The following is a 25,987-nucleotide window of genomic DNA, read 5'->3' as shown; positions in this document are numbered from 1 at the left end:
GCAAAAGCTCCAGGAAAGGGTGAAAACAAATAGTAATTATTGAGAATGGATATCCTTCCAAATATACCAGGCTAAACAAGAAATTAAGTATTCTTAGACTATAAGAACAATATATATTTGAGATAAACAAACTACAACAACCTGGGAACTTGTTATCCTTAATCTCTATTCTTTCTGGGGGAGAATATGCTGACAAAAATAAAACTAAATATGAAAAAAGAATGTTTTATCTAAAATTATGGATTAGATTAATGAAATATTTTAAAAGATTGGTCTATGTAAGACTGCATTACCAGAATCGATATTCTTAGAGAGAAAACAAACCAAAAATCATGAAAAGGCACATGCAATACCAGTGGAAGAAAGAACAATTTGCAGAGAGAAATTTCAAGACTCCCTTAATCTTACCTAGAACTACATCCCTCTATCCTATTATCTTATAGCAATAAGTACTCACTAAGCCATGCTTAAAAGTCAGCATTTTATTGCCTGTGAAGTATTATTTTAGTTTTGCGATTATATCTCAACGTAAGCCTCATTACTGTCCTAATTTTTCAGACGGCAATATTGTGTTAAGAGGAGTTAGGTAATTTTTAGGTAATTGCAAATTTTACACACACACACACACACACACACACACACACACACTTCATGAACCTGAGATCTCGGTAGTTTAGCTAGTGATGTGTCTTCATTCTAAACCGATCTGAGGTTGAACAGTCTCTCACGATGTCTGTATCTCAATAATGCTAGTAATTTCAGTGTTGAAAAATACTGATTCAAGTAAAAGTCTCCTGTGACCTAATCATGCCAACATGTTTCTGGATATATCCTTATCAATATATGTTGCTATGTTACATTCAAGCATAAGAATTTGTGCGGTAAAGTTAAAATACAATTCAGCACTAATTGTTTCATGCATAATCTTCTAGTGTTAAGAAGAAATTTCATTAGTTGGGTTAAAGATTACCTACTTGCTTGATGTTTAATGAAAAAACTAGAGAGTGACCAAAAGGAAATTACCAAACAGTATGCCACTCAGCTCAATGTGGTAAAACTAAAAAATCATTCATTATAATTAAGCTCAATTACTTTGGACTGTTAGCTCGCAATGACTAAAAATTTTTGCAGGGTCCTAAACAGAAAGTATGTTATTTAAAAAAGCAGAAAATTTATAGTTACAGTCTTAACAATTGCCTTGGAAGAAATAATTTATCAAAGTCATTATCTAATTGAGAGAGAACAAGTTGTATCTGTACCAGCTTATGTCAGGTAAGTGCAGTAGCATTAGCTTTACACAGTCCAGGAAAAGTGAGCACGTATATACATACATTAAAATAGAAAATATTCACAGTTACCAAAGTGTCTAAACGTGTCTAACACACACACACACACACACACACACACACACACACACACACACACACACACACACACAATATGTGATTCATGCCTGAACAGGCCAGAAGAGGGGTCAAAAATTTCCTCAGATACTGGACTAGAATCAGTTGTGACCTGCCATGAAGGTGATGGGTCCTCTGGAAAACCAGAATGTCTAACCACTAAACCATCTCTAGAATACCCGTTTTACTCTTTTTTAAAAAACTTAAAGCCTTCGGTTGATTAACTGATATCATTAATGGAGAACAGGACAGAATTGATATCGTTCATCCTGATGGGACTCAGTGATGATCCAAGTCTGCAGCTTCCCCTCTTCATCACCTTCCTCCTCATCTACATCATCAGGTTGGTTGTAAACCTGGGGATGATACTTTTGATATTCTTGGACTCTTGACTCCAAATCCCTATGTACATTCTCCTAAGTAATCTGTTCTTGGTGAACTTCAGTTACTCTTCAACAATCACTCCAAAGATCATGGCTGGAATTTTTACAGTAGACAAGATCATGTCCCACAATGCTTGTGCCTCTCAGATGTTCTTTTTTGCAAACTTTGCCAATGTGGAAAACTACCTTTTAGTCTCAATCACATATGATTGTTATGAAGCAGTGTGTAAACCCCTACATTATGCCACCACCATGACAACACAAGTGTATGCTTGCCTAGTCATTGGTTGTTACTTCTGTTGTTTCCTGAATACTTCTATCTATACATTGAATGCATTAAGTTTCTCTCTCTGTTGGTTAAATGTGATCCACCATTTTTTCTGTGACATTCCATGATTATATCGTGTACTGATAGACATGATTATATCGTGTACTGATAGACATGATTATATCGTGTACTGATAGACATGTTAATGATCTGGTTCTTAAGTCTGTAGCCAGCTTCAACATCTTTTCTGCTCTTATACTTATGTTAAAATTCTTCATGTTCATTTTTACCAATATATTAAAGATGCACTCAACTTCAGGATGTCACAAAACTCTCACTCCTTGTGCTTCACACTTTATAGCTGTCTTGATTTTCTATGGGATAATCATACTCATGTCCTTGCAGCCCAACTCCAGTCACTCCATGGACACTGGCAAAATTGCATCTGTGTTCTACACCATGGTCATTCCCATGTTGAATCTGCTGGTTTACAGCCTGAGGAACAAGGATGTAAAAAAAGTACATTCACAAAAAATGTATTGAGGTCAAGATAATATTTACAGCTTTGATTTTAAATTTTGGGAAGTCAAATCTACTAGATTCTTTGATTTAATCTTAAATATATATCGAATTATATTTTCCACCCTACAATGAATTCAAGAAATTAAAGTGACATCTTCTCCTCTGCAGTAGTATTTCAGTTATCAAAAGGGAACAACATGATCAGAAGAATAAAGCACACACACATTGTCAAATGACATTGATAACTTTAAATAAGCTTGTGAAAAAACATACAGAATATATTATTATATTCAATATTTTCCTTACAAATATCTTTCAGTCACATCATACAAATCTATGTAATCAGATTAATAAAAAGCCCATTAAATCAAAGACACTCACATTTTTCTTCTGAAGACTCATACAAATGGATATCAGAAAGTTCACATTGAAATATATGATGGATTTTTTTATGTCTATCTTTATGTTCAGTTAATCTTGTTCATTTCATACGGATATCCAGATAAACATAGCAAACATTTAATGCTTATATCATTACTAGACTATGAGGCTGTATTTACAACTAATACTTGAAACAAGGCATATTTAAAAAATGTTAAGCATTATCATCCTCCAACTTTAGTGCTTGCCTGGTTAGAACTAAAACTCGTGGAAAAAAGAGCTACATTCTTCTTTAAATGATTTATTGGGTGACATTTATCACTTACTTCCTTCTCCTTTACCCTCTTATTTTTTCAGTCTCCAAGACGTACAGTAATTACACTTTCACCTCCTCATCATCAGGTATTTGAACTCATGATGAATCATTTCCTTTCCCTTCTTGGCTCCTCATCATAGAGATGATTCAATATAACACTTCTAGCTTTCTTAATCTCAAAAACTTATAATAAAAAATCCAAAAATGAGGACAACCTGGTTTTGCAGGCAAATGAATGGAAATAGAAAATAACATCCTGAGTCAGGTAACTCAGATACAAATGAAATGTATGGTATATATTCACTAATAAGTTGATATTGGCAAAAAATGTACATAATACACAAGATACAGTCCACAGAACTCATAAAGTTCAAAAAATGGAAGGGCTCAAGTGAGGGTGTCTCTGTACCACTTGGGAGAGAGAGGAAAGCATCAGAAGAGGGAAGGAGGGAGAGACGTGGGAGGGAAATCATCTGTTCCAAGAGTTCCCTGCACCCAAATCCCATGGGGGAGAGAGCTGGATCCTCAGAAGTGCAGACAATCCTGAGAAATCAGAGTACTCACCAACTTTCTGCCCTCATTGATAAACTAAGATGAAACTGACTTGTACCCTCTGGGCCATTAGGGCCATCTGGGCCAATGGAACTAGGAACAGACAAGGGCATGACCCTTCAGGTTTCTGCCTGTGCTGAAGTTGAAAGCCAATAGCTGGGAATGCCTACACACCTGAGAGCAGAGGTAAACCAACTCTTCTGCTCAAGGCAACATGCCTGCAGGTTTTAGGAAACACAAACTCAGGAGAAGCTCAATATTCCTAGATCAAGATGAAAGAAAACAAGCCTACAGGAGTCCTGACAGACAGTCCCACAGGAAGGTCAACCACTGTCAGAGAGAGCAAGACAAGCTAACATCAGAGACAAGCGGATGGTGAGAGGCAAGGGCAGGAACCTCAGCATACTTAAGGAACCTAAAAATACTTTGCAACATTAGAGCCCAGTTCTCCTGACAAAGCATATTGAATATCCAAATACATCAGAAAAACAAGATTTGGATTCAAAATCACATTTTATGATGATGATGGAGGATTTTAAAAAGGACATAAATAACTTCCTTAAAGAAATACAGGACAACACAGATAAACAAATAGAAGTCCTTAAAGAGAAAACAGAAAAATCCCTTAAAGAATTACAGCAAAACACAACTAAACAGGGGAAGGAGTTGAACAAAACCAACTAGGATTTAAAAATAGAAATAGAAACAATAAAGGAACCCCATAACTCCTAAGGAAATAGAAGCAGTCATTAAAGGTCTCCCAACCAAAAAGAGCCCAGGTCCAGACGGGTTTAGTGCAGAATTCTGTCAAACCTTCATAGAAGACCTCATACCAATATTATCCAAACTATTCCACAAAATTGAAACAGATGGAGCCCTACCGAATTCCTTCTACGAAGCCACAATTACTCTTATACCTAAACCACACAAAGACACAACAAAGAAAGAGAACTTCAGACCAATTTCCCTTATGAATATCGACGCAAAAATACTCAATAAAATTCTGGCAAACCGAATTCAAGAGCACATCAAAACAATCATCCACCATGATCAAGTAGGCTTCATCCCAGGCATGCAGGGATGGTTTAATATACGGAAAACCATCAACGTGATCCATTATATAAACAAACTGAAAGAACAGAACCACATGATCATTTCATTAGATGCTGAGAAAGCATTTGACAAAATTCAACACCCCTTCATGATAAAAGTCCTGGAAAGAATAGGAATTCAAGGCCCATACCTAAACATAGTAAAAGCCATATACAGCAAACCAGTTGCTAACATTAAACTAAATGGAGAGAAACTTGAAGCAATCCCACTAAAATCAGGGACTAGACAAGGCTGCCCACTCTCTCCCTACTTATTCAATATAGTTCTTGAAGTTCTAGCCAGAGCAATCAGACAACAAAAGGAGATCAAAGGGATACAGATCGGAAAAGAAGAGGTCAAAATATCACTATTTGCAGATGACATGATAGTATATTTAAGTGATCCCAAAAGTTCCACCAGAGAACTACTAAAGCTGATAAACAACTTCAGCAAAGTGGCTGGGTATAAAATTAACTCAAATAAATCAGTTGCCTTCCTCTATACAAAAGAGAAACAAGCCGAGAAAGAAATTAGGGAAATGACACCCTTCATAATAGACCCAAATAATATAAAGTACCTCGGTGTGACTTTAACCAAGCAAGTAAAAGATCTGTACAATAAGAACTTCAAGACACTGAGGAAAGAAATTGAAGAAGACCTCAGAAGATGGAAAGATCTCCCATGCTCATGGATTGGCAGGATTAATATAGTAAAAATGGCCATTTTACCAAAAGCAATCTACAGATTCAATGCAATCCCCATCAAAATACCAATCCAATTCTTCAAAGAGTTAGACAGAACAATTTGCAAATTCATCTGGAATAACAAAAAACCCAGGATAGCTAAAGCTATCCTCAACAATAAAAGGACTTCAGGGGGAATCACTATCCCTGAACTCAAGCAGTATTACAGAGCAATAGTGATAAAAACTACATGGTATTGGTACAGAGACAGACAGATAGACCAATGGAATAGAATTGAAGACCCAGAAATGAACCCACACACCTATGGTCACTTGATTTTTGACAAAGGAGCCAAAACCATCCAATGGAAAAAAGATAGCATTTTCAGCAAATGGTGCTGGTTCAACTGGAGGGCAACATGTAGAAGAATGCAGATCGATCCATGCTTATCACCCTGTACAAAGCTTAAGTCCAAGTGGATCAAGGACCTCCACATCAAACCAGACACACTCAAACCAATAGAAGAAAAACTAGGGAAGCATCTGGAACACATGGGCACTGGAAAAAATTTCCTGAACAAAACACCAATGGCTTATGCTCTAAGATCAAGAATCGACAAATGGGATCTCATAAAACTGCAAAGCTTCTGTAAGGCAAAGGACACTGTGGTTAGGACAAAACGGCAACCAACAGATTGGGAAAAGATCTTTACCAATCCTACAACAGATAGAGGCCTTATATCCAAAATATACAGAGAACTCAAGAAGTTAGACCGCAGGGAAACAAATAACCCTATTAAAAATGGGGTTCAGAGCTAAACAAAGAATTCACAGCTGAGGAATGCCGAATGGCTGAGAAACACCTAAAGAAATGTTCAACATCTTTAGTCATAAGGGAAATGCAAATCAAAACAACCCTGAGATTTCACCTCACACCAGTGCGATTGGCTAAGATCAAAAACTCAGGTGACAGCAGATGCTGGCGAGGATGTGGAGAAAGAGGAACACTCCTCCATTGTTGGTGGGATTGCAGACTGGTAAAACCATTCTGGAAATCAGTCTGGAGGTTCCTCAGAAAATTGGACATTGAACTGCCTGAGGATCCAACTATACCTCTCTTGGGCATATACCCAAAAGATGCCGCAACATATAAAAGAGACACGTGCTCCACTATGTTCATCGCAGCCTTATTTATAATAGCCAGAAAATGGAAAGAACCCAGATGCCCTTCAACAGAGGAATGGATACAGAAAATGTGGTACATCTACACAATGGAATATTACTCAGCTATCAAAAACAACGAGTTTATGAAATTCGTAGGCAAATGGTTGGAACTGGAAAATATCATCCTGAGTGAGCTAACCCAATCACAGAAAGACATACATGGTATGCACTCATTGATAAGTGGCTATTAGCCCAAATGCTTGAATTACCCTAGATCCCTAGAACAAACGAAACTCAAGACGGATGATCAAAATGTGAATGCTTCACTCCTTCTTTAAATGAGGAAAAAGAATACCCTTGGCAGGGAAGGGAGAGGCAAAGATTAAAACAGAGACTGAAGGAACACCCATTCAGAGCCTGCCCCACATGTGGCCCATACATATACAGCCACCCAATTAGACAAGATGGATGAAGCAAAGAAGTGCAGACCGACAGGAGCCGGATGTAGATCGCTCCTGAGAGACACAGCCAGAATACAGCAAATATAGAGGCGAATGCCAGCAGCAAACCACTGAACTGAGAATAGGTCCCCTATTGAAGGAATCAGAGAAAGAACTGGAAGAGCTTGAAGGGGCTCGAGACCCCAAAAGTACAACAATGCCAAGCAACCAGAGCTTCCAGGGACTAAGCCACTACCTAAAGACTATACATGGACTGACCCTGGACTCTGACCCCATAGGTAGCAATGAATACCCTAGTAAGAGCACCAGTGGAAGGGGAAGCCCTGGGTCCTGCTAAGACTGAACCCCCAGTGAACTAGTCTATGGGGGGAGGGCGGCAATGGGGGGAGGGTTGGGAGGGGAACACCCATAAGGAAGGGGAGGGGGGAGGGGGATGTTTGCCCGGAAACCGGGAAAGGGAATAACACTCGAAATGTATATAAGAAATACTCAAGTTAATAAAAAAAAAGAAAGCACAAAGGGAGACAAAACTTGAGATAGAAAATTTAGGGGAGAGATCAGGAGTCATAGGTACAAGCATCACGAACAGAAAACAAGAGATAGAAGAAAGATTATCAGTGGCAGAAGATACCATAGAAAACATCAACACAACCATCAAAGATAAAGTAAAACTCATGAAGTTAAAAAGGTCCTAGCCCAAAACATTCAAGAAATCCAGGACACAATGAGATCAAACCTAAGGATAATAGGTATAGAAGAGAGTAAAGACTCCCAACTTAAAAGGCCAATAAATATCTTCAACAAACTTATTGACGAAAACTTCCCTATCCTAAAGAAAGAGATGCCCATAAACATACAAAAAACCTATAGACCTTCAAATAGATTGGACAATAAAAATTCCTCTCATTACAAAATAGTAAAAACACCACATGCACGAAACAAAGAAAGAATAGTAAAAGCAGTAAGGGAAAATGGTCAATTAACATACAAAGGCAGACCTATCAGAATTATGTCAGACTTCTCTCCAGAGACTATGAAAGCCAGGAGTTCCTGGGCAGATATCATACAGACTCTAAGAGAACACAAAGGCCAGCCCAGCCTACTATATTCAGCAAAACCCTCAATTAACATAGATGGACAAAACAAGAAATTCCATGACAAAAACAAATTTACACAATATCTTCTACAAATCCAGCCCTACAGAGAATAATAGATGGAAAACTCCAACAAAAGGAGGGAACCTACACCTAGAACAAGCAAAAAAGTAGTCTTCTTGGATGAAACCAAAAGAAGAGGAGAGACACCCAAACATAATTCCCCCTTTATCAAAAAATAATAACAGGAAATAACGATTACTATTCCTTAATATCTCTTAACATCAACGGACACAGTTGACACATAAAAAGACACACATTGCACCTCAAAAAATAATAGTAGGACATTTCACCACCCCACTCTCATTAAGGGACGGATCATAGAAACAGAAATTAAACAGAGATTTATAGAAACGAATAGAAACTAATAGATGTTATTTGCTTTGGTTGGAGAACTGGTTTCTGTGATGTCAAGTAATCTTTGTTTCTGCGGCTTAGCTTTCTGGACGTGCCTCTCGCAATCAGGTTATCTCTGGTGTTAGCTTGTCTTGCTCTCTTTTACAGTAACTTGACCCTCCTGTAGATCTGTTTGTTAGTACTCCTGTACCTTTGTTTTCTTTCATCTGGATCTGGGAATGGAGAACTTCTCTGACAGCGCATGTGCCACCACAGTACCAAGAACTGGGAGTAGGCCTGAGAGGTGTAACCAAAAACCACATACTCAGGTCATTCATATATGAGAATGCCAAAGCTTTACTGAGGTTCATAGAATATATACCCCAAGTTCACCTGTTGGAGAATTCCAGGAAGCAAAATGAAAAAAAAAAAAAGAGATTTATGCCCTCCAGAGAAAAACAGGAACAAAGAGCAGGAACTGACTTAACAGTGTTACTGTCCAGGTGTACTGCCCAGGCCAAACAGAAAGGTGAGGATCTTCCTAGTAAAGGGGTCCACATGCATCAGCAAGGATCAGCAGGGGTCAAACAGTGACAGGGCCAGGAAGGACCATCACTTCTTCAGGGTTTGTGTGACCTCAAGCCTCCAGGCATTTTGCCTTGTGCAGAAGAGTTGATGTTACCTCTGCTCTTGTGTAGGTGCTCTTGGCAACTGGCTTTCAGCTCTAAGTGCAGGAAGAAATTGGAAGTGTCCCACTCAAGCTGATCCTAGGTTCCCATGCCCAGAGGGCACAGAGGGCCCTAGCAAATTTTCTCTTGGATCAGGAATGTATGAGAAAGTAGTTTTCTCCTCTGATTTCTCAGGACTATCCACAGTTTTGAGGGTCCAGCTCTCTCCTCCATGGTATTTGGGTGCAGGGTGCTGTCTGACCAGTTCAGTTAAGTTCTCTACGCAGGCAGAAACCAACAGGTCCTTGCTACAGACTGCTTCTATATTCCTGTATCCAGAGGCCTCTATATAGGTTCCTGTTGGACCAGGAATGTGAGCAGAAGTGGGCAGAAGTGGCAATCTCCCCTGAGGACTCAGGATTGTCTGCACTCTTGGGAGATCAGGTCTCTCCCCCACAGGATTTGGGTTCAGGGTGCTGTCTGACCAGTTCAGTTTAGTTCTCTACACAGGCAGAAACCAGCAGGTTCTTGCTACAGACTGCTTCTATATTCCTGTATCCAGAGGCCTCTATACAGGTTCCTGTTGGACCAGGAATGTGAGCAGAAGTGGGCAGAAGTGGCAATCTCCCCTGAGGACTCAGGATTGTCTGCACTCTTGGGAGATCAGGTCTCTCCCCCACAGGATTTGGGTTCAGGGAGCTGTGGGATCAGTTCAGTTCAGTTCTGGGTATAGCCAGAAACTGGAAGTATCCTGTCCCTTTGTGTGTTTTGAGGCCACCAGGCAGGTCACTTGGACCAGAGGAGTTGGTCTTACCTCTGCTCTCAGTTGTTCATGAGCTCCTGGAGACAGGCTTTTAGTTCTTGGCTCAGGCAGAAACCCGAAGGGTTTAATCCCTGACTACTGGTAGGTCCCTATGCCCAGAGGACCCAAAGAACACTAGATGGTTTCCTCTTAGGTCAGGAATCGGGCAGAAAGTAGTTGTCTCCTCAGTTTTCAGAATTTTCCACACTTCTGAGTGTACAGCTCTCCTACCCACAGGATTTGGGTGCAGGATGCTCTGGGACCAGTTCAGTTCAGTTCTGGGCACAGGCAGAAACCAGCAGGTTCCTGCAGCTGACTGCTCCTTTATTCCACCATCCAAAGGTCACTAAGCATGTTCCCCTTGGGCCAGGAATGTGAGCAGGAGTGGGCAGAAGCGGCAGTCTCCCATGAGATCTCAAGATTGTCTGCACCCTTGGGAATTAAACTTTCTGGAATATAAATGATAGGAAGAAACTTCAGATTATAGATATCCTATGTTGCTAAATAGTGTGTATCCAAAAAGTGGTTAAGGTGCATAAACCCCAGTACTGATTATGAGACATTGCCTTATGAACTGATAATCAGGGCATCTGTGAGGACCATTTAAAGCTATATAAATTCTCATCATTCCTCTGGATTATAGTATAGAGAGTAGACAAGATTTATAGCAAAAAGTTCCATTGAAATTTTGTTGCAATACATAAAAAAATTACCCTGGAACTGAGCTTTCATTGATCCAGAATGTGACAGAAGGTGCTATACAGTTTGTTGTGAGAGAAAAAATAGTTTTCAATTGTTTTACCCAGCTGTGAACACTGTGAACTAAAATGATAACCTATCTAGTAATAAAAATCCATTAGGTCAAGAGTACATTCAAATTTATAAGGGCAACTAAGAATTCTCCTGACCTAAATGAAGCATAGTCTAATAGAGGGAATTTAAAGCTAGTACTACTAGTAAAAAAAAAACAAACAACAACAACAAAAAAAAAACTAACAAATGACAAAGAATGACTGAGGAATTTTATGTCCTGGGACAGGGGTAGAGGCACACCTACCACTTTTGTATAGCTGAATTATTATGGTTCAAAACTATTTTCTAGATATTTAGGTTTATATCAATAGAAAAACACTATACTTCAGCTTTAACCATAGAAAAATGCTACTCTCTAAAAAAGAAGAAAGGAAATAAAGGTAGAAAGAAAGAAAGAAAGAAAGAAAGAAAGAAAGAAAGAAAGAAAGGAAGGAAGGAAGAAAGGAAGGGAGAGAGAGAGAAGAAAGAAAGGAAGAAAGAAAGAAAACATGTTATTCCCAGCTATACTCAGAGCAGTTTCTTACTTCCTATAAACTTCCTCACTAACCTATCAGGTAACACAGATTCATTAAGTGAAATAGGATATTGGCAGTTATGTGGGCAGCTAACAATCCTCTTGATTGGAGATCTAGTCTATAAGAGAAAATTTAAGTCTGTTATCACTAGTCAAAAGGAAAAAAAACATATCTGGCACACCTAATACTGCTGTTTACCTAAATGGACATGGTATGGAACTACTTTCTATTTATTTATGTTTACATCACGAAAAAATAAACAAAAAGCAAAAACAAAAATAAAAACAGGGCAACTGAGACTTGATCATAGGAAAATGTTACTTTCAGTATTATTCAAAACAGTTTCTTACTTCCTGTAAATAGTGATGAGTAAAGACACATATATTTTGGGCAGCTCAAGGTGCTGAGACAAAGTGACATTGATTTTTTTAACTCCAGAGGCAATTTATGCTACCTACTCAATAGCTGAAAGATCACAGATGAGGAAACATAAAGTGCATGAGTGCCAGAAAGTATGGAGTGCTTCAAAATGGTGTCATCAGAGTATGACACAGCCATCACAATTATGACCTCACAACAGCTTATGCTTCCTGGACTTGATTGTACTGAATTAGGCCAGTTAAAGTCACTTATAGATAGAAGTAGGGCTCATGGGCCTCTAAACACCCTTGAATTGCTGACCAATACTCAAATGTGGGTGAGAAACAACCAGATTCTTCAATTCTGCATGTGACAGTTAATATCACAGCATTAAGAGGTAGTTGCAAAACTTAAGCCACACACATAGTCCTGGTTAAACATCATGAGTTCCCCAAGTCAGGAGTAAAAGTCAGGAGGAAGGGAGAGAAGGTAGAATGAAAACATAATGTGCCAATTTTCAAGGATCAAACTGAGTAAAATTATAAAAAAACAAAACAAAACAGGAAAAGCATTATTATCACTAATTTGCATAATTTCAGATATCAGTAAAACACTTTAATTTTATAAAATGTAATAATGCTTTAGGTCCCTGCAGGCAAGAGAATTCCTTGTTCCGTAGTAAAATTGGATGGCAACTCATCAAGTGTTCTCCTGGAGGAACCTCCAGAGCTTGCCCAGTCTGTATAATTACACTGGCCTCTAAATCCCAATTTGATTGTGTTCACAGTTTTGTTGAACAACATCCTTCAGGGCATGGCTCAGTGAACACCATTAACCATGTGAGTGATAATTATTGTAAGTATAAAAATCCTCTATTACCTGAGGATTTGCTGTGAACAATTAGCCAGCATCAAAGAGCTTTCCACATAGAAGACATATAAGATGCACTTGTCTACTATCAGTGTATATTAATTGTACAGAAGAGTGTATTTCATTAAAATGTTTTCTACATATACATAACGTATGATGTTCAAAGTTATGCTAATTGATTGACTTTCAATTATTGCTTCTTTATAAGCTAGCTAACTGCACTTCATTTTTTACAGAAATGTTGGATGAGTTGTATAAGAAAGGATTATGGCACATTTATGTTACCTATGAAGAGAAGGTAAGTGATTTTCCCAGAAAAAAAGAATTCCATAGACTTCATGTTCATTGGTAATTTGATCCATTTGTGTGTTCTTTCTGCGAGGTTTTTTTATACAGCCCCTATAATACAATTGTGGCAATATTCTATAGTGGATTTTATGACTTCAATATTTTTCAACATTGCATGTTCTTTGAATTCCCTCAAAATGCTTTGCTTCTACATAGTATATATCCACTGAATTGAGAAAAGAAAGTCATACAAAGCATAGATGTCCTCTATCTGATATCAATTATATGTAAAACAAATGAGATATTCAAAAGTATTTTTATGAACACCAAGATGAGAGTGGTCCATGAATGCTACAATATTTACCATGGAGACTTGATTAGTTTACCTTATAAATCATGGTCCTAGGTCCCACTAAATACAGACAAATAGAAGCAGACTGTTTTTTGTCTTGTGCTAAATATGTCTTTTCTTCACAGGGGTGTTGAAACAGATAAAAGTGCAAATTTCTGAATTTGAAAAGAGAAAATGGAAAGCGGTCATACTGAATTATAAATTAAGTCCAAAGTTAATTTCAAAGCATCTTAGTATCATGCTTCACTTCAGGAAGTGGCTTAAATGTTTAAATCTGTATCTTTTCCTATCAGACAGACAGACAGAAAGACACACACACAAACACACACACACACACACACACTCACACACACACACAACATACCCACAAAGTGAGACAGAGAGACACTTATACAAAACTCCTTAATAATTGAGTAAAATTCTGAAACTGGCCATGTGTATTAAAACTGGTAACCTGATATATTCAAAAGCAGAGAGCACTTGAACTTGCTAAAGATTGACAGGAGAAAGGATAATCATAAGCGCTTAACTACAGAAGGGAGGTCTTGCAAAGTTTTTCAGAAAAGAAAGTATTTCTGATATGGTATTATTGCTGTACAAGGCCTGATTCAAATAAAATTTAAAAATTATGAAACTTTAAAAGATCTATAGTGATGACAGGTGGCCACTAATTTGTCAGTAGCCTATATCACATTATTAATAAGACAAAGAATGGATTTTAAGAAGGCAGTGCTCCTTTTTATTTTTTTAGTTATTCGAACATTGCATTATAAAACTGAACTCAGGAAGTATCTACATAATTAGCTTTTTATTTTTTTTCTTTAAATAGGAATATAATAAGGTATGGAAAACACAAAACCATTCAGGTCTGACAAATTTTAAGAAAGGAAGAATACTTTAATTTTGAAAAAGTATGGAATAATGCCTCCACTATATATTGATGGGTAATTTCCTGACTACTTCACCCAAAACCCCGTGATTCCTATTTTTTTACTGGATGTTTTATTTATTTAAAATTCTAAATGTTATCTCCTTTTCTGTTATCCCCTCTGCAGACCCTAAGCCCCATACCCCCTTACCCTGATTCTATGAGGGTGCTACCCTAACCACCCTCGCACTACAGGCTCATACCCCTAGCATTCCTCTAGACTGGGGGATCAAGCTTTAACAGAACCAAGGGCCTCCCCTCTAATTGGTGCCAGGTAAGGCCCCTTTAGCTCCTTTAGTCCTTCCCTTAACTCTTCCATCCAGGTCCATGTGCTCAGTCCTATGGTTGAATGTTACATCAGCATCTCTATTAGTTAATAACAGGCATAGCCTCTCAGGAGACAGGTGTTTCAGGCTCCTGTCAGACAGTACTTCTTGGCATCAGCAATAGAGTCTAGATTTGGAGTCTGCTTGTGGGATGGATCCCCAGGTGGGGCAGACTCGAGATGGCCTTTCTTTCAGTCTCTGCTCGACTCTTGGTCCCTGTATTTACTTTAAACAGGAACATTTCTGGGTTAAAATTTTGTAGATGGGTGGGTGGCCCCATCCCTCAAACAGGAGGCCATGGGTAGCAGGCTTGCCTACCTTCTGGATATGGTCTCTCCTTCCCCTTTGTTGGCCATTTCAGCTAATATCCCTGTGGGTTCCTAGGAGGCTCTTGTTTTCCTGGCACTTGGGACTTTCAGGTGGCTGCACCCAGTTACCTAACCCCATCGCTATACACCTCTTTTCAATTTACTGACCCCTATATACATCTCCTTCCATACCTGATTCTGCCCCCCTTTCCGTTACCTGTCCTCTCTTCCTCCGAATTCATTCCCACCCCCTACTTTGCTTGGTTATTTTGTTCCTCCTTCTAAATAGGACTGAAGCATCCACTCTTTGGTATTACTTCCTCTTCAGCTTCATAAGGCCCGTGAGTTGTAGCATGGGTATTCCAACCTCTTTGCCTAATATTCACTTTACTTATACCCCTAACTGCTCCTCCTCCCAGTCACTCCCTCCCACAAGTGTGCCCTCATTCACTCTCTCCTTCTCTTGAATACTTATATTAGAGATATCCTTTTCTAGACCCTTGTTTTCCAGGACAAAGATTAAGCAAGAAATGTATGCTTAGGAATAGAAACAGAAATCTAGAATTCTATCAATGCTGAATTCCTGCCAAGATACAGAAGTTTTTCTTTTAATCTTATCTTCAGATTATCAAGATTTCTATTTGGAATCTCATAATTGGGAATCAGAATGAGTTGAATACAAAGAAGGGCCCAAAGCAAAGATTGGCATTTTATATTTCAAATATGAATAAATTACTGAATCTTTGTCCTCCATAACTAAAGTGAAAATAATTACCAAATTCTGTTTTAATTAAGAAGATACATGGAATGGACATCTAAAGCGCTACACTAGAACAGTCCTTGGGAACAAAAGAACAGAGAATGTGATTTTTTTACTGAGCTCAGAGGTAAATTGTAAAACACTGACACATCACTTTTATCACATAAGAAATCTAAATTTTTGTTCATGAACTGCAAAAACTTAAAGTTATGTAGGAAAACCACTAATAATCATTAAATTTTGGCACATGTAACCTTCTATATAATGGATACATCAAGTTTGATTTGGGGAAAACTCTATTCTCTGCACAATTTCAAAGTACCCGTTAATGCTGTATCAAGTCATATGTCCACATGTAAACATTTCTATTGTAGTTCAAGTTTTTTATCACCATATTTCTCTTTTCCCATAGTTGTGAACATACTAATCATTTAATGGTGACACAAATGGAGAATAATACAAAAGTGACAGAGTTTCTCCTGCTGGGACTCACCATTGATCCAGGATTACAGCTTCCCCTCTTCATGTTATTTCTCCTCATCTATACCATCACCCTGGTAGGAAATGTGGGCATGATCCTGATGATTTTCCTAGACTCTTGTCTCCACACTCCCATGTACTTTTTCCTAGGTAATCTATCTTTAGTTGATTTTTGTTACTCTTCAGCTGTCACCCCCACAGTCATGACTGGACTCCTAATAGGAAACAATGTCATTTCCTATAATGACTGTGCTGCCCAGATGTTCTTTTTTGTAGCCTTTGCTACTGTGGAAAATTACCTGTTGGCCTCAATGGCCTATGATCGCTATGCAGCAGTGTGTAAGCCCTTGCACTATGCTACCACCATGACAACAAGTGTGTGTGCCTGTCTTTCTATAGGTTCCTATGCATGTGGGTTCCTGAATGCCTCCATAAACACTTGGAACACTTTCCGCCTTTCCTTCTGTAGGTCTAATATGGTTCATCATTTCTTCTGTGAGATTCCAGCAGTTATGGTTCTCTCTTGCTCTGACAGGCGTGTGAGTGAGCTGGTTCTTGTTTATTTAGGCAGCTTCAGTATACTTTTTGCTCTCTTGGTTATTTCTATATCCTACATATTAATTTTTATCACAATCTTTAAAATGCACTCAAGTGCTGGATATGGAAAGGCTGTATCCACTTGTGCCTCACACTTCACTGCAGTGTCAATTTTCTATGGGACAGTCATATTCATATACTTGCTGCCTAGCTCCAGTCATGCCATGGACACTGACTCAATCGCATCTGTGTTCTACACCATGATCATCCCTATGCTGAACCCTCTGGTCTACAGTCTGCGGAACAAAGAAGTCAAGAGTGCGTTCACTAAAGTTTTTCAGTGGCAAAGTAGCCTCCAGTGATTTATTTTTAATGTTGTAGGATGAATAATACTTAAGTTTTCTTCCACATGCAATTAAATCCCACAATAGATTCTCGTATTTCTGTAACTATAAGGTATAGAGATATAGAAGAAAGAAAAATATTGAATTGGGAGCTTATAAGGATTTTTTTGTCATCGACAATATTCCTATGATATATATTTATGTACTCCTTTAATTCATAACCCTTTAAGGATAATCTTACTATCAGTAAAATGTAGATAATGTTTCAAAGTCAGTCATAATGTATCTATATATTTCATGATAATTGACAGATAATAAAAAAAATCTCCACATAAGTTTTTTTATGCTGACACATTTTGGACTCTTGTCTGGTGTATTAATTACATCTTTTCACTTTTGCCTTGATTAGTCAATAAAGGATTGAGGATTTTTTTTCTAACATAGGACAAGCAACAGTCACTTATTACTTTTGTAGTAAGAGTTACCTGCATGGGCATAAAGAAGTCATATAATTACATGATTTCTTTGAATGAATGTTTAGATTTTCAATGTGCCTCTTATGCACTGAAGCTAAGCACTTCTAAATAAATTCTTATTGTATATACAGAATGTGATTACCAGAAAGTGACAGGCAGTTCTAAAGCTTGCCCTAAAAGTCTGTTACAGATATTGGTATTTAATAATGTTACTATTAAATTGCTTTTTTAAAATTCATTTTTCAGAAGTTCTGTTAAATATTTTCTCTAGACATTATCTGAACTAGAGTTCAAAGCTACATATTGTGATTCAAAGAAGGGCCTACAATTTCTGAGAGGAAACTTATCACTCCTTTTTGGAGGCCATTCTTTGTGGTTACCATTTGTGGACTATAAACTAAGAAAATAATTGTGCAACATTCTCATTTCTTACATTCATGCACACACAAGTATGGTAATTGGATTATATTTTATTTCCTATGATTATATCTATTAAAATAGAAAGTTTATTGTTTATCCTTTGGCTTTAAAATCCATCTAAAATTTCAGATGAATAATCCCTCAATAAATCAGGGTAAATGATGTGCTAGGAATGGTATGAGATATGGATACAAAAACCTATGTATAGTCTGACATTTTAAACATAAATTTCTTATATTAAATTATAAAATGAATTCTTGATATTACAATTATATAATTCTCCTTTCCTTTCTCACTTCAAATGTTTTCAGGAATATCTCATTTCTCTTTCAAATTTTAAGTTTCTTCTCTCATATTCTCTCCATCTAACAACCTTTTCCTATTTCCTATTCACATATTTTTACAAAGAGAAAGCTTTGAATTAAATGACTTGTTAGCTTTGCATTTTCTAATAATACATATTGATTGTTTAGATTATAATTATTATGCTTATAACATTATATCAGCTTGTATTTCTACATATTAGAATGCAAGGTCTATACAGAAATTTGTGAAATTTGTTTGTATCTCATGGGAATGTCTTTTACAGACAAAGATGTTTGCCTATAATATTTTTTTATTTACTATATTTCTATAGTGTAGACTAATCCTAAGTATAGACTTAATTAAGTTTTATGTATGTATGCTTGTGGTTTGATGTGATTTTATTCTACTTCATAGTATATACTATATCTAGGGAAATCAGAATCAAAAGTTTTCAATATCTTGGGCATTGATACTCTAGAGTTGAGCTCTGGATTGTCTCCTTAAAGAGAACAGTTAATAAGTTTACTTGGTAGAATTATATGTGGATCAGGTTGTTGGGGTTTTTTTAAATTTATTATTTTATTGGGTATTTTATATTTATATTTTAAATATTATTCTATTTCCCAGTTTACCATCCATAAGCCTGATATCTACTGCCCATTCCTCTACTTCTATAAGGGTGTTCCTTCGCCCCAAACACACCCAGTTCCCACCTACCTGCCCTAACCATCCCCTACCTGGGGGTCCATCCTTGGCATGATCAAGGGCTTGTCCTTCCATTAGTGCTCAGCCAGGCCATCCTCTCCTACATATGCAGCTGCAGCCATGGGTCTGTCCATGTGTACTCTTTGTGTAGTGGTTTAATCCCTGGGAACTCTAGTTGGTTGGTATTGTTGATCTTGTAGGGATGAAGCCCTTCATCTCCTTTAAAGCCTTTTCTAACTCCTCCAGTTAGAACCCCATTCTCAGTTTAATGGTTTGCTGCTAGCATTCACCTCTGTGTTTGTCATGCTCTGGCTGAGACTCTCAAGAGACAGCTATATCAGGCTCCTGTCAGCATGTTCTTCTTTGGGATATATATATATATATATATATATATATATATATATATATATATACACACACATATATATGTATATGTATATACGTATGTATATATATGTATATGTATATACGTATGTATATATATGTATACACACACACACACACACACACACACACACATATATATATATATATATATATATATATATATATATATATATATATGCTGGATCCCCAGGTAGGCAGGCTCTGAATGGCCGTTTTTTCAGTCCCTGCTGCAAAGTCTTCATATCCCCTTCCATGAATATTTTTATTCCCCCTTTTAAGACAAACTCAAGCATCAGAACTTTGTTCAAACTTCATGAGATTCACATGGTCTTTGGAGTATATTTTGGGTATTTTGAGCTTTTGGGCTAATATCCACTTATCATTGAATGCATACCATGTGTGGTTTTTGTGATTGTGTTACCCCATTCAGAAAAATATTTTCTGGTTCCATTCATTTGTCTATGAATCTTATGAATTCATTGGTTTTGATAGCTGAGTAGTACTACATTGTGCAGATGTACAACATTTTCTGTATCCATTCCTATATTTAAGGGCATCTGGCAGAATTCTTCCCAGATTCTACAATTATGAATAAGACAGCTATGAATATAGTGGAGCATGTGTCTTTGATGTGTGTTGCAGAATCATTTGGGTATATGCCCAGCAGGTGTATGGCTGAGTCCTCAGGTAGTAAAACCTCCAATTTTCTGAGGAACCTCCAGACTGATTCCAGAGTGATTGTACCACCTTGATCCTACCAAAATTGAAGGAATGTTCCTCTTTCTCCACATACTTGCCAGGATCTATTGTCACCCGAGTTTTGATCTTATCCATTCTGAGTGGTGTGAGGCTCAGAGTTGTTTAGATTTGCATTTCCCTGATGACTAAGGATGTTGAATATTTCTTTAGGTATTTCTCAGCCATTTGCTATTCCTCAGTTGAGAATTTTTGTTCAGCTTCGTACCCCATATTTAATAGGGTTATTTGGCTCTATGGAGTCAAACTTCTTGATTTCATTGTATATGTTGGATATTAGCTTTATATAAAACTGGTAAAGATCTTTTCCCAATCTGGTGCCTGCCATTTGGTCCTAATGACAGTATCCTTTGCCTTACAAAAGCATTTCAGTTTAATGAAGTCCAATTTGTTGATTCTTGAGCTTATAGCATAAGCCATGGATGTTTTATTTGGAAATTTTTTCCCACTGCACATGTGTTCAAAGCTCTTCCCCATTTTTTTCTTCTATTATTTTGAGTATATTTTGTTTTGTGTGGAGATCCTTGATCCACTTGGCCTGAATCTTTGTACAGGGTAATAAAAATGGAATGATTTGCATTCTTCTACATGCTGATCTCCAGTTGAACCAGCAACATTTGTTGAAACTGCTATCTTTTTTTCCCACTGGAGTTTTATATTCTTTGTCAAATATGAAGTGACCTTAGGTGTGTGGGTTCATTTCTGGGTTTCCAATTCTACTCCATTGATCTACCTGCCTGCCTCTGTATCAATACCATACAAATTTTATTACTATTATTCTGTAATACAGCTGAGTTCGTGGATGGTGATTCCCTCAGAATCTCTTTTATTGTTGTAGAAAGTTTTCCCTATCATGGGATTTTGTTATTCCAAATGAATTTGTAAATTGCTCTTTCTAACTCTATGAAAAATTGGGTTAGAATTTTGATTGGTATTTTATTGAATCTGTAGATTGCTTTTTTAGCAAATGGCCATTTTTACTACATTGATTCTGCCAATCCATGACCATGGGAGATCTTTCTATATTCTGAGATCTTCAATTTCTCTCTTCAGAGACTTGAAATTCACGTCGTATAGATCTTTCACTTGCTTGCTTAGAGTCATGCTGAGGTACTTTATGTTATTTATGACTATTGAGAAGGGTGTCATTTCCCTCATTTCTTTCTCAGCCTGTTCATTCTTTGAGAAAATAAAGGGTAATGATCTGTTTGAGTAATGTTTTACCCAGGCACTTTGCTGAAGTTCTTTACCAGGCTTAGAAGTTCTGTTGTAGAACTTTTGGGGTCACTTAATTATACTATCATAGCATCTGCAAATAGTGATATTTTGACTTCTTCCCTTCCAATTTTTTACCCATTTGGCCTCCTTTTGTTGTCTGGTTGCTCTGGCTAGGACTTACAATACTATATTTAATAAGTAAGAATAGAGTGGGCAGCTTTTTGTATTCCCTGATTTTAGGGGGATTTATTCAAGTTTCTCTCCATTAAGTTTGATATTGGCTAATGGTTTATGGTATATTGCTCTTACTATTTTTATGGGCCTTGAATTTGTGATCTTTCCAAGACTTTTAACATGAAGGGATGTTGGATTTTTTCAAATGCTTTCTCAGCATCTAATAAGATGATCATGTGTTTTTTCCATTTAAGTTTGTTTATATATTCGATTACATTGACAGATTTCTGTGTATTGAACAATCTCTGCATCCCAAGGATTAACCCAACTTGATCATGATAGGTGATTGGTTTGATGTGTTCTTGGGTTTTATTGAGCATTTTTGCACTGATACCCAGAAGAAGGATTGGTCTGAATTTCTCTTTCTTTGTAGTGTCTTAGTGTAGTTTAGGTATAAGTGCAATTGTAGGTTCTAGAAGGAATTGAGTATTTTTCCTTCTGATTCTATGTTGTAGAATAATTTGGACAGCATTGGTATTACATATTTAAGGAAGGTCTAATAGAGTTCTCCACTAAACACAAATCGTCCTGGGTCCTCTCAATTTGGAGATTTTAATAACTGTTTCTATTTCTTTACAAGTTATGAATCTGTTTAGATGGTTTATCTGATCCTGATTTAACTTTGATATCTGGTATCTAGTTAGAAAATTATCCATTTCATCCAGATTTTTTGTTTTATTTTTAATAAAGGCTTTTGTATTAGGATGTGAGGATTTTTGGAATTTCCTTAGATTCTGTTGTTATGTCTTCCTTTTCATTTCTGATTTTATTATTTTGTATAGTTTTTTGTCCTCTTGTTAGTATGGCTAAGGGATTTTCTCTCTTTTTATTTTATTAAAGAACCAGCTACTGGTATTGTTGATTCTTTGTGTAGTTGTCTTTGTTAGTACTTCATTGGTTTCATCCCTGAGTGATTATTTCCTGCCTTCTACTCCTCTTGATTGTATTTGTTTCTTTTCACTCTAGAGCTTTTAGGTGTGCTGTCAAGCCACTAATGTGTACTCTCTCCAGTTTCTTTTGGAGACATTCAGAGCTATGAGTTTTTCTCTTAGCACACTTCCATTGTGTCCCATAAGTTTGGGTATGTTGTGACTTCATTTTCATTAAATTCTAAAACGTCTTTGATTTCTTTATTTATTCCTTGAAAAAGTTATCCTTCAGTAGAGCATTGTTCAACTTCCATGTGTATGTGAGCATTCTGTCATTTTTATTGTTACTGAAGACCAGTCTTAGTCCATGATTATCTGATAGACTGCATGGGATTATTTCAATCTTCTTGTATCTGTTGAGGCCTGTTTTATGACTGATTATATGGCCAATTTTAGAGAAGGAATCATGACCTGCTGAGAAGAAGGTATATTCTTTTCTTTTAGGATAAAATGTTCTATGGATATCTGTTAAATCCATTTGGTTCATAACTTCTGTCAGTTTCTCTATGTTGCCCTTTAATTAATGTTTCCATGATCTGTTCATTGATAAGGCTGGGTTGTTGAAATCTCAATAGTTATTGTGTGAAGTACAATGTGTGCTTTCAGCTTTACTAAGGTTTCTTTTATGAATGTAGTTACCCATGCATTTGGAGCTTAGATATGCAGCATTGAGAGATCATCTTGGTGGATTTTTACTTTGATGAAAATGAAGTGTCCTTCCAAATCTTTTTTGATAACTTTTAGTTGAATGTCAATTTTATTCAACATTAGAATAGCTACTCCAGATTGTTTATTTGGACCATTAGCTTGGACAATTGTTTTTTTCAGGCTTTTACTCTGGGGTAGTATTTGTCTTTGTCACTGAGGTGTGTTGTCTATATACAGCAAAATGCTTGGTTCCCTTTACATGTCCACTTTGTTAGTCTATATTTTTTATTAGGCAATTGAGTCCACAGATTGTAAGAGATAGCAAAGAATAATTACTGTTATTTTACTGTATTTTTATTGGCAGATATGGAATTATGGGCTTTTGGCTTTCTTCTTTTGAGTTCCATGCAAGGTTTCTTTCTTGATTTTTCTAAGGTATAGTTTTACTCCTTTTGTTGGAGTTTTCCATCTACCATTTTATGTAGGGCTGTATTTGTGGAAAGATACTGTGTAAATTTGGTTTTGTCATGTAATATCTTGGTTTCTCCATCTGTGTTAATTGAGAGTTTTGTTGGATAGAGTAGCCTGGACTTGTATTTGTGCTCTCTTATAGTCTGTATGACATCTACCCAGGATCTTCTAGCTTTCATAGTCTCTGGTGAGAAGTCTGGTATAATTCTTATAGGTCTGCCTTCATATGCTACTTGACCATTTCCCATTACAGATTTTAATATTCTTTCTTGTACATTTGGTGTTTTGACTATTATGTGATGGGAGAAATTTCTTCTAGTCCAATTTACTTGGAGTTCTGTTGACTTCTTGTATGTTTATAGGCATCTCTTTCTTTAGGATAGGGAAGTTTTCTTTGATAATGTTGATGAAAATATTTACTGGCCCTTTAATTTGGGAGTCTGTACTCTTTTACACATATTATTCTTAGGATTTATCTTCCTATTGTGACCTGGATTTCCTGGATATTTTGGGTTAGGAGCATTTTGCATTTTATAATATCTTTGATGTTTGTGTTAATATTTTCTTTGGCATCTTCTTTACTGAGTTCTTTCTTCTGTCTTGTATTCTGTTGGTGATGCCTTCTACTATGGTTCCTGATCTCTTTCCTAGGATTTCCATCTCCAATGTTATCTCACTTCATAATTTCATTATTGCTTCTATTTTCATTTTAAATCCTGGATGGTTTTGATCAATTTCTTTACCTGTTTGGTTGTATTTTCCAGTAGCTCTTTAAGGGACTTTTCTTTTTCATCTTTAAGGTCTTCTAACTGTTTACGTGTTTTATCCTATATTTCTTTAAGGGGGTTATTTTTGTCTTTCTTAATGTCCTCTATCATCATTATGAGATATGATTTTGAATCCATATCTTGCTTTTCCAGTGCACTTGTATAGGCAGTATTTGCTTTGTTGGGAGAAATGGGTGATGACGATGCCATGTAGTCCTGCTTTTTATTCCTTAGTTTCCTGTGCTTGCCTCTCACCATCTGGTTGTCTCTGGTGTTAGTTTCTCTTGATGTCTCTAATAGTGGCTTGGCCCTCCTGCAAGCCTATATGTTAACACTCCTGTAGACCTCTTTTCTTTCAGCTGGATCTGAGTACACAGCAGGGTCAGCTCCAGGCATAGGCAGAAACCAGAAGTGTCCTGTTCTTGACTGCTCTTAGGTTTGTGTGACCATAGGCCTCCAGGCTGGTCACTTGGAGCAGAAGAGTTGCTGCTCTCAGGTGTGACAGCTTTCCTGGTGCCTGACTTTCAACCCTTGGTGCAGGTAGGAACCAGAAGATTCCTGACCCCGATTGCTCCTATATTCCTGTTCCCAGAGGGCACAGAGTGCACTAAGCATGTTTCTCTTGGGCCAGGTATGTGAGCAGAATTGTCTCCTCTGAGCTCTCAGGATTGTCTGTGCTTCTGAGAAACCAGCTCTCTACCCCATGGGATTCTGTACAGAAAGTTGTGGGACTGGTCATATATGTCACTCAGAAATTTATGATATGAAGTCTCTTGTGTGAGTCCCTGCTTATTTTATGTCCTTATCACCAGAAATACAGAGATTTTATATGACAGAAATGAATGGATGTTGAAGTGGCTAAGTGGAGGCACTAAGCAGATGTAAGATAGAAAGCACAAAAGAATATATGGAATGACTAAATGGAAATCTCATATGCTATTGAATTGTTCAGGTTTTCATAAAACAAATAATTGAACAATATAAAGGAATAAGAACAATTTAACCTCTGTAGTCTGATCACATAGAGCATACCATTCATTATTTATTGTCATTGTTTTGAAAAGCTGTTATAAGACAAGTGAATATTGTAGAAAGATATTTTCTTGGATGTAAGTGAAAGAAGGTCTTGTGTTTCTGAAATCATTTAAAACATTTATAAGTAAATCTTCACACAGCTTCCAAGTCAGAAAGTACATACATGGTATGTACTCACTGATAAGTAGATGTTAGCCAAGAAGTTCACAATACGCATGATACAACTCACAGACAATATGAAGCTTAAAAAGTAAGAAGGCCCAAGTGTGCATACTTCAGTCCCATTTAGAATGAGAAACAAAATAACCATTGAAGGCAGAGTGATGGAAGAAAATGGGTGTGAGTGGAGCGTGAAGAAAAAAGGGCACATGACCAGGTATAGGGTAAATCAGAAGCCAAGCCCAGAGTATCATGAGAATGAATAGAAATATGCAATAGTGGGGAGTGGGAGCAGGAGGAAAATCCTATAAGTCAAATACATCAAGGATATGAGATGGTTTCAGGACTCAATGAAAATGTTCAGCCTCAAAGTGATAGAATCTAAAGAGAGTGACCATGTCCAATGGAAAA

General features: G+C 37.1%; 1 protein-coding gene and 1 pseudogene across 2 annotated transcripts; both read left to right on the top strand.

Annotated features, from left to right (window-relative positions):
* On the top strand, positions 1,640-2,597 carry Or5b127-ps1 (olfactory receptor family 5 subfamily B member 127, pseudogene 1; annotated as a pseudogene).
* Positions 12,130-17,083, top strand: Or5b104b (olfactory receptor family 5 subfamily B member 104B). Of its 2 annotated transcripts, XM_063270099.1 has the most exons (3): positions 12,130-12,269; positions 12,979-13,040; positions 16,117-17,083. In XM_063270099.1, exons 2-3 carry the CDS (start codon positions 12,988-12,990, stop codon positions 17,081-17,083), a joined length of 1,020 nt encoding a protein of 339 aa, XP_063126169.1. In that variant the 5' UTR covers positions 12,130-12,269; positions 12,979-12,987. The 2 variants fall into 2 exon arrangements, with proteins under 2 accessions (XP_063126169.1, NP_001000756.1); NM_001000756.1 differs by lacking the exons at positions 12,130-12,269; positions 12,979-13,040 and having other exon boundaries at positions 16,151-17,083.
* The last annotated feature ends 8,904 nt before the right edge of the window (positions 17,084-25,987 follow it).

Source organism: Rattus norvegicus, chromosome 1 (genome assembly GCF_036323735.1).
Source record: "Rattus norvegicus strain BN/NHsdMcwi chromosome 1, GRCr8, whole genome shotgun sequence".
Classification (NCBI taxonomy): Eukaryota; Metazoa; Chordata; class Mammalia; order Rodentia; family Muridae; genus Rattus; species Rattus norvegicus.
This window is presented reverse-complemented; position numbering and strand designations above follow the sequence as displayed.

What these genes read in the sequence shown, in the direction of transcription:
- Or5b104b (XM_063270099.1), top strand. Translation starts at nt 12,988, where the DNA reads ATGAGTTGTATAAGAAAGGATTATGGCACATTTATGTTACCTATGAAG. An exon ending in ATGTTACCTATGAAGAGAAG is followed by an intron (nt 13,041 to 16,116) that starts GTAAGTGATTTT and finishes CTTTTCCCATAG; the next exon opens with TTGTGAACATACTAATCATT.